The 8,672-nt window shown below is 56.8% G+C and overlaps 1 protein-coding gene across 1 annotated transcript in view; it reads right to left on the bottom strand.

Annotated features, from left to right (window-relative positions):
- Nucleotides 1-125: 125 nt before the first annotated feature.
- MAP2K7 (mitogen-activated protein kinase kinase 7) overlaps nucleotides 126-8,672 on the bottom strand; it is a 9,886-nt gene continuing 1,339 nt past the window's right edge. The window contains exons 2-12 of the mRNA XM_006752719.2: nucleotides 8,339-8,390; nucleotides 4,370-4,511; nucleotides 4,128-4,194; nucleotides 3,905-4,018; nucleotides 3,693-3,812; nucleotides 3,431-3,538; nucleotides 3,176-3,355; nucleotides 2,994-3,074; nucleotides 2,769-2,881; nucleotides 2,168-2,213; nucleotides 126-2,048 (exon numbers count right to left, since the gene is read on the bottom strand). Coding sequence (XP_006752782.1) covers nucleotides 1,914-2,048; nucleotides 2,168-2,213; nucleotides 2,769-2,881; nucleotides 2,994-3,074; nucleotides 3,176-3,355; nucleotides 3,431-3,538; nucleotides 3,693-3,812; nucleotides 3,905-4,018; nucleotides 4,128-4,194; nucleotides 4,370-4,511; nucleotides 8,339-8,390 — 1,158 coding nt within the window. The 3' untranslated portion in view covers nucleotides 126-1,913. The remainder of the gene's footprint in view (nucleotides 2,049-2,167; nucleotides 2,214-2,768; nucleotides 2,882-2,993; nucleotides 3,075-3,175; nucleotides 3,356-3,430; nucleotides 3,539-3,692; nucleotides 3,813-3,904; nucleotides 4,019-4,127; nucleotides 4,195-4,369; nucleotides 4,512-8,338; nucleotides 8,391-8,672) is intronic.

Genomic DNA, 8,672 nt, shown 5'->3' with positions numbered 1-8,672 from the left:
CGGGGGGGAGGAGAGGCTCCCTCAGGGCTCCCACTTAACACTGAGGGGAGGGGCAGGCAGACACACACTCATAAACAAAATTAAGTTAAATAAAATAAACCGGGCAGCCGGCCTCTGACCCTTGCTGGCTCCGGAACAAGCCACTTGACCTTCTGGTTATGGGCAAAAGCCCCCGTGGCTGGGACCCCCCCGAGGGTGGAGCCAGACCTATTGCTCACCTACCTCTACCTTGCCCCATCCAGTCACAAGGGGGATTTGGGCAAGAAAGGTGGTCACCCCAACCCCCTGGGGGGAGCAGAGAGAAGACAAGGAGTACTTTTTAAACATGCGGCCTTTTGTGACTATGTTAAGAGTAACAAGAGTCAATAGGATAGAGAGAGGTTACAGTGATGCCTATGCTGAGTCTACATTGCTCCAGCTACATCCAGGGAGTTCACCTTTGGCGTTGGTTGGTTGGTGTGTGTGTTTGTCCACTGATTTGCATGCATCACCAACAATAAAGGAAACACCCCCCTTCCTGCTCTGACTGCTGCTGAGGGGTGTGGGGGGGAGAGGGGCCCCATGGCCTATCCTCAAGGTGGGCTGGGGACTGGCCAGCTCTGGGGAAGTTGAGGGATGCTCAGGGGCACTGTGAGGGCATGACTGCCTTCACACCCCCAGCCCAGCCCTAGGCCCGCTCCACTTCTGTCCCTATCACACATCCTCGAACCCCCACATCCATTCCCTATACACTCAATCCCTGCCTCCCTGGGCCTTATGACCCCCACTACTGTCATTCACTCCCTTCTCCTGCCATAGCAGCATTTACTGCCTCCCACCATGCCCCATACCCACCGTCCCTGAAGGCCACCCTGTGTGGCCACAGCCCTGTGGGCTCCTCCACACAGCCTGAGGTCCTCAATTCACCCCAAGCTGTGGCCAGTCTCCAGCCCCAAGGGAGGAGCCCCACCCCCAGCCCCCACCTTTGGGAATAGTCTCTCCAGAACAGGCTGACAAGGCACAGTGGCCCAGGCCCCTACCTGGCTCCAACCCCCAATGCCCACAGGAGGTTGAGGGCTATACCACAGCAGCTAAACATGACTTTGGTAACAAGTTTCTGAAGGTACTGACAAATCCCATGAGAACAAGCTCTTCTTCCTCCCCCATTCCCCAAACACCCCACCAAGTACAATAAAATACAATAAGTTCCAAAAAGGACCCCCTGAGATCAAAGAGAGAAAGAGAGAGAGAGAGGGAGAAAGAGAGAGCGAGCGAGCGCGAGCCGCGCACACAAGCGCCAGAGCCCCCACAGCCTGGTCAGCTGCAGTCATAATGCCCAGCCTGCCTTCCTGGGACGAGGATGCCAGCCAAAGGACTCACTGCTCACCACAGACCTAAGTGGACCGAGGAGTCCTGCTGTGGGTAACAGAGCCTGGGCTTGGGCCAGGAGAGAGGCAGATACAGGAAGGGAAACAGGGAAAACCAGAGAGGCATCAAGGGAGGTGACAGAGGCAGGTAGAGACAGGGAGCACGTGTACCACAAAGGTGGAAGGGACAGCATGGGGAGGATACAAGAACGGTGACTCTCTCCTGGCCCCTGGTGGCTACCCCAGCCCAGGGGTTACAACTGAATAAATAGCGAGTCTGCTCATGGCCTGCTGCTGTCTTCTGTTCACAGTGTCTGTTGGGGGGACTTGTACAGCCGGCTGACCCCAGGACTGGAAGGGCTAGGGCCTGGTGGGCCCATCTGTCCATGGCTGCTGGGTAGGAAGTCGGGGTTGGGTTGGCATCCCCTACTTTCTGTCCTCAGCCCTCGGCGGCCATCCAGTTCCCAGGTCTCCCGTGGTGGGCAGCTGGGTGGCTGAGTAGGGAAGAGGGGACCTGTGGCCACTTCTCTGGCCCCCCCCCGAGTGGGGCTGGCCACCGCCACGCAGCTACCTGAAGAAGGGCAGGTGGTGTTGGCTTAGGACTCCACTAGTCCTCGGTGACTCGGTCTTCGCCATGACATCCTTGAACCAGGACGCCACGTCCACCTCCAGCGTCTCGTAACGCTTAATGAAGCTGTGTTCCTGCAGGGCCGGAGGGGGGGGAGCTTAGAACACGGGCAGCTGCTGGCCTCACCCAGGCCCTGGGTGTCCAGATGAGTAGGCGGTAGGGTGTGCGGGTAGGGAGGGCCTCAGGTACTCACAAGTAGCTTATTATACTTTGGTCTCTTCCTGTGATCTTTAGTAAGGCTGGAGGAAGAAGGGAGGAAAGGGAAGTTAGAGCCTGGAGGGGCTCCGCTGGTCTACCTGCTCAGCCAGCAGTCTGCAAAACCTGTGGGGAAGAGCTACTGCATCTTCCCTGTCCTGTGTCACCAACTGGGATACCTCAGAGGACCCAAGGCCTGCACCCACGTAGGACAGGGGCCTCAACCCTGTTGTAAGGTGCCAGTAGGAGGGGTTTTCCTGAGGGAGAATCCAATATAAACATCCTGCCTGCATGATTCTGCTTGTTGGTGCAGGATGCTCATAGTCCTCTCCCCTCTGCTTGTTTAAAACTTCCTGCGGTGAAGCCCCAGGCCACCCAGCCAAATGCCCTGGGGCCAGCCGTCACCTCAGGCCAAGTCCAAACCCAAGTCATGGCTCCAAGACTCTGACTCCTCCCTGAGCCCCTTCTGACCCACAGCTGTCCCACCCCTATGAGGGCAGGCTTTCCATCCTCCCACCCGAAACGTCCCTGGCTGCCTTGAGCTTGGGGCCACACCTGATCTGCCCCCCTCCTGGAAGGCCTGGGTAGGGGCTCCTCACCAGTCTTTGACGAATGACTGAAAGTCCCCCGAGAAGCCCATGTGACTGGGCAGGAGCGGGGGCTCTTCCTGCAGGACCTTGGTGAGGACCTTTTTTCCTGTTGCCAGTTCCACCTGAGAAGACATGGGCTGGAGTGGTCGAAAACAGACTCCTGCCCTCCCTGCTGGCCTCCCATACCCCAGAAATGGGTCACCCCAGCCCTCAGGAGGAGGGGCCCCAACTCACCAGAGAGATACCCAGGCTCCACACGTCAGCCCGGATGTCATAGTCTGGCTTTGTGGGGTCCGGGGGGTCAATGCGCTCAGGCTGTAGGTAAGAGGTGGGGGAAGAGTAGACAGGGAAAGGGGAGAATGGACCCTCGTGGCTGGAGCAGGCTCACTGCCCAGGCCACCCGGGCCCCCACTTACTGCCATGTAGGCAGCGCAGCCAGCGCTCCGTGTTTTGGCCTTGGAGTCGACAAGGCGGCCACTGATGCCGAAGTCGCAGAGCTTGATCTGGCCCCGCTCATCCAGCAGGATGTTGGAGGGTTTGACGTCCCGGTGGATCACACCATGCTTCTCCTTCAGGTAGTAGAGTGCCTTCACAATCTGCGAGGAAAGAGGAGCACTGTGACTGGCGGGGGGAGATGGGCCTGGGCCTCTTGCCCCAGCCTGGCCACTCACCGCTACCGTCATCTTGCCCAGGATCCGCTCAGGGATGGGACCCTGCATCCGCTTCTTCAGCTTCTCAGCACAGGTGCCCATGAGCTCCATGGCAATGAAGACATCCGTCTGCAAGGGCAGCAGGTATGGCTTGGGGGCGGCCGTACCCTCTTGCCCACCCCAATCAGGGAAAGAAAAGAGGGGCTGGGGGGCACACTCAGAGAGCGGCAAGAGAGACTCAAGGTAGTGGGCAGAAAAGAAGGGGCTAGGCGGTCAGGCTCACATTGGTGATGAAGGTCCCGAAGCACTGCACGATGTAGGGGCAGTCATGACTCTTGAGTACCACATCCAGGTCCATGAGGATCCGCTTATTCTCTTCCTTGTTCCCCGAGCGTCGCATTTGCTGCACAGGACAGTGTGGGGAGGAGAGGAGAGGAGATCCTTAGTACCAGAGCTGAGAGGCATGGGACACACCTGGGCGGGGTGGATGCTCACCTTGACAGCGATAACGTGGCCTGTCTTCCGGAAGCGCATCTTCCATACCTGGCCGCAAGTGCCACTGCCCATCTCCCCCAAATTCTCCAGGTCATTGATTTCTGCCTGGTAGCGCTGGTGAAGAGAATCAGGACTGAGGATCTGCCCGGCCTCTGCCCTACCATGTAGACCTAGCCCCACTGTGTCCTCCCCCACCGCCCAGGGGCTGGGGGAAGGGTAGTACCTGGCCCCCAATAGTCAGGTAGCCTGTCTGCTTCATGATCTCCTGCAGCTTCTGGTCAATCTCGATACTGGAGGAACAAGGTGAGGGTGTGAGTGGAGGGGGGGTCCTGACCAACCTGAGACCACCCCAGCTCCCAACACACAGGGGTTTCCCACATATTTCACCACCTCCTCCCTGGGGCTAGCCCAGCAGCCCTCCAAGCTGACCTCCCAAAGGTCAGTGGCCCCATTCTGAAGGCTCACCTCTCCATGCTTCGGGGTATGAACAAGGTGGATGGGAGCCCCAGCATGTGACGGGGCCGGGCAGGGGGCGTGGGTTGCTGCGGGGAACTCTCAGAAGATGGTGAACGGCTACCGCCATCGTTGGCCAGTGGGAGCTGGAGGGCTGGGAGGAGGGGGCGGGGTGAGAGGCAGGGGCATGGAGAGGGTTGGCATGCAGCTGGTCCCACCTCCAATGCTGGCATCTGGGGGCTAGGGACATTGATTTCCCCTCCCAGGAATCCTCACATAGGCTAGCACAGCTACCTGACCTGCTGGGTGGGAGGAGCTGGCGCCTCACCCGTGGAACCACTTTCAGGGTACCTCTCCCATCTCCCTCCCCTGGAAGGAGATGGAGAGGGCTGGCTGGGAATCATGGTCCCCAGAGGCCAACGGTTCATCCCCAAGTCCATGCTGTCAGAAAAATGAGTCCTGGAGGCTGATGGCATCCCTCAGACAGGCGTCCTCCCTAGGATGTCCCTTTCCTCCCACGTCTACCCAGGAAGCAGGCCCAGGGCCACAGCACCCATGCTCAGGACCATGTTCAGAAGGACTGCCAGCCAGGATCAGCCTGCGATCTGGTCCTGTGGGCTGCCATGAACTTGGTCTAACAAGAGTGAGGCAGACCATCCTGGGGAGACAATGGGCGAGGGACCCAGGGTTCCCCCACCCCGTGTTCTGTTCGAGTAAGGAAAAGCCACCCACAGGCCAGCAGGCTCATCTGTGAGCCTCCCAGCCTGGCTTGCACAGCTTGGGCCAACAGGGACAGTGGCAGGGGCAGGACCCCAGCTGGGCCTGTGTCCTGCTGATGAGGGGTTCCGGCTGGTAGAGCCCCTACAGGACTGGTGGGATTTGGAGGAGGTGCTAGGCCAGGCAGGGGTTTGGTTCTTTCCAGCAGCCTGCATGCAGATGGCTTTGAACATGCTGCAGGCAGGCAGGCAGGCAGCGGACAGGCAGCGGACAGCCCAGGACAGGCAGGCAGCGTTAGGGGATGGGAGAGCAGGAGACAGACGGGAGCCAAGACCGGAGCCCAGCTACCCAAGAGTTGGGGTGCTGCAGAGACAGGCCAGAGAGGGGCCTGGAGAGGAGAGTAGGTTCGCTAAGGGGGTGGGAGCCTCCCCTGGTTGGGTTGGCAACAGGTTGGAGGAGCAGAGGCTGTTGTGGCCCCCGAAAGAGACACACAATCCTCCATTGAACCTGTATACCTGAGAGGCCCTGGCACTCTGGAAGGGGCTCCTTGGCTTGGGAGGGCACTGGCTACAAGCATCCTCCCAGGTTCACCTTCCCATGGGGCCTGCTTCCAGCTGGTGTCCCTCCTCTCTCCACACCTCCTACTGAAGCCCACTTTTTCTTCCCACAGTTCTGTGAGCATCTAGTAACCTGGGCCCAGTGACCAATGGATATGTTTGAGTTGCTGGTGTCCGAGCACTTTCCTTGCCCTGTTGAGCCAGGACCCTGCTGTGAGGGAGCCAGAGTGAGGGAACAAGTATGTGACCCTGGCCTGCAGTTCTAGAAGGGGTACAGGTCCTGCTAGGGTCTGGCAGGAATAGAGATAGAGTTCTGGAGACTCTGGAGACATAGTCAAGCCCAGAACCCTCGACTTCCATGCCCCCCATCCTGCCCCAGCTTTGTAGCATCCTTATACCTCTGCTCTGCCATGGCCTGAACCAGGGTCGTAAGCCTTCCCTCTCTGGCTCAACAACCTCGCTTTGTACTCCCCCTGCACATGGAATCTCCTGAGACAGTGTCAGGTTCTCATCCCCGGAGAAGTACCTGGATCCTTTTTCTGCCCTGCACTGTCAGCTCTCTGCGGAGAGGACCACATCTCTGCCCTCTCCACATGTTTTGGTGCCCCATGAGTCCCTCCCTCACATAGGCCACTGGGCCTTTGAGCTGCCCCAGAGCCTCAGGACACAGAGGGTTCCACCAGCCCTGCAAACTGAAGCACAGTAGGATCTGAAGTGGTGGTGGGGAGGGGGGAGCTACATAAAGTCCCAGTGTGGTCAGTGAGCTCTGAGGTGGTGATGAGCCATGAAGCAGGTCAGGAGGACAGAGGGAGATCATGAAATTGAATGAGAGAGAGAGCGATAGAAGGAGAGAGAGAGAGAGAGAGAGAGAGAGAGAGAGAGAGAGAGAGAGAGAGATATATGAATGAATTAGAGAGAATAAGAGACCATGGGGGCATGCGGCTGTCAGGAATCATAGATGTACCAGGCTGTCAGCCAGTGCTCACACACGCACACACACACGGCATGGCACAAACCCACACACACATGCAGACAAGCAGACAATGCAACAGAGACTCCAAAACACACACACACACACACACACACACACACGCGCGCGCGCGGGGGGGTACACATACAACTGCCTAACCTAGTCCCACTTACTCACAAGGGCCAACAGGACAGGCCTCCAGCCTGGTCGCTCACGCTCACCCACACCCACACCCACACCCACCCTGGGCCTGTGCTATCCACATCCAGTCCTAGACCCACTGGCACCTACACTAAGGCCTTGGCAGAGCCATTCTACCTCCATTCGGCTGCTCCCCCACCTCCCACAAGACTTTGTTTCCAGAAGAAATCATCGTACAGTCTCCCCAAGTGACGGGCAGCTGGAACCATGCACAAGACACCAAAAATAATGGACAGCCCGCCACCAAGGTATAACCTGAGGCTCTCCATGTATTTTCATTGAGTAAAACAGAAGTGGTTTTGTTTATCATCATGTATCCAGGAACAGAGAAATCCTCCATGACATGGTGGGGCTTGTCATCTATAATCCTGTGCTGGTGGAACTTACTTTTCTGATCATTAAAAAAAAAAATTGTTATTGCCCTAACCGGTTTGGCTCAGTGGATGGAACGTCGGCCTGCGGACTGAAGGGTCTCGGGTTCGATTCTGGTCAAGGGCATGCACCTTGGTTTCGGGCATATCCCCAGTAGGAGGGGTGCAGGAGGCAGCTGATCGATGTTTCTCTCTCATCGATGTTTCTCTCTATCCCTCTCCTTCCTCTCTATAAAAAACCAATAAAATATATTTTAAAAATTGTTAATTTTAGAGAGAAAGGAAGGGAGAGGGAGAGGAACATCTACGCTAGAGCACATCGATCAGCTGCCTCCTGCATGCTACCTACCAGGGATGCAGTCCACAACTCAGGCATGTGCCCTTGACTAGGAATGGAACCAGCAATCTCCTGGTGCATAGGCGAGCCACACCTGCCAGGGCGAGCATGCTTTGAACTTATAATACAGGTATGTTTTTTTTAATTGCTAAAAAAATCCTACCTTTTCCAGAGGCTTTCCTCAACCACCCTGCTGCAGAACCCTCATCCCTACTCTACTCTGCCTTTTCTCCACGGTTCATAGCTTTCTCCTGCTCTCCCTGACTAAGAGTTTGCTCATTGTTCATACTCCACCCCATCTCTAGTGGAGCATCAGCTGCACAAGAAGAGGGACTTGGTCCATTTTATTAACTGCTGTGCTCCTGGAGCCTAGAAGAGACATAGCACACAGGGGCCAAAACATGTTCCCTGAATCGTTGAAGTAGATACATAGGCACAGCTGACCCACTTCCTCTCCTTTTCACTGATACACACACACTTGCACACACACGTGTGACTCCCTCACAAGTGATATACTTCATCGGTGAGGGAGCCCAGTTCCTCCTCCAGGGAGTTCAAACCTGCCTCTGAGAGAAAGGGAATGGGGGAAGGCAGGTGAGAGAACACAGAGGAAGAGGTGGAATGGGCCTGATGTGGATCTCATGGAGGGAGAAAGACTGAGAATGAGAGAGTTCAAGAAGGTGTGTGCTACTATGTGCGCGCACACACACACACACACACACACACACACACACGGCATGGGGGGATGAGGGATGGGATTCTGCAGCTGGGGCAGCAGTTAAGTCAATGGTGCAGATGTCCAAGCAGCGATGATAAAAAGGCTGGTACCTGCTCGTTGGGACGGGGCAGGAGCAGGGCTTAGAGTGATCACAATAACTGGATGGGGAGAAGGAAGAAAAAAAAACACGACGATAAATCACAACAGAAACAACCGATTTGTCCAAAAGAAAAGAAATCAAATCATAATGAGGAGGAGGGGGAGGTGCAAGGCACCAAACTGCAGAGATGGGTAGAAACTGACAGATGGGCGGACTGGAAGGATGGGATGGAGCTGACACAGACACAGATGCCTAGAGTGAGGCTCCTCAAGGGCCTGCCCGCCTTGGGCCTCGCTGTGCGTCATTCTGCAACTGGGATAGCCACCCCCATAAGGCACCTCAGG

The sequence above is a fragment of the Myotis davidii genome, unplaced genomic scaffold (assembly GCF_000327345.1).
Source record: "Myotis davidii unplaced genomic scaffold, ASM32734v1 scaffold770, whole genome shotgun sequence".
Classification (NCBI taxonomy): Eukaryota; Metazoa; Chordata; class Mammalia; order Chiroptera; family Vespertilionidae; genus Myotis; species Myotis davidii.
Note: the sequence above shows the minus strand (reverse complement) of the source record. Positions and strands in the feature narration are given on the sequence as shown.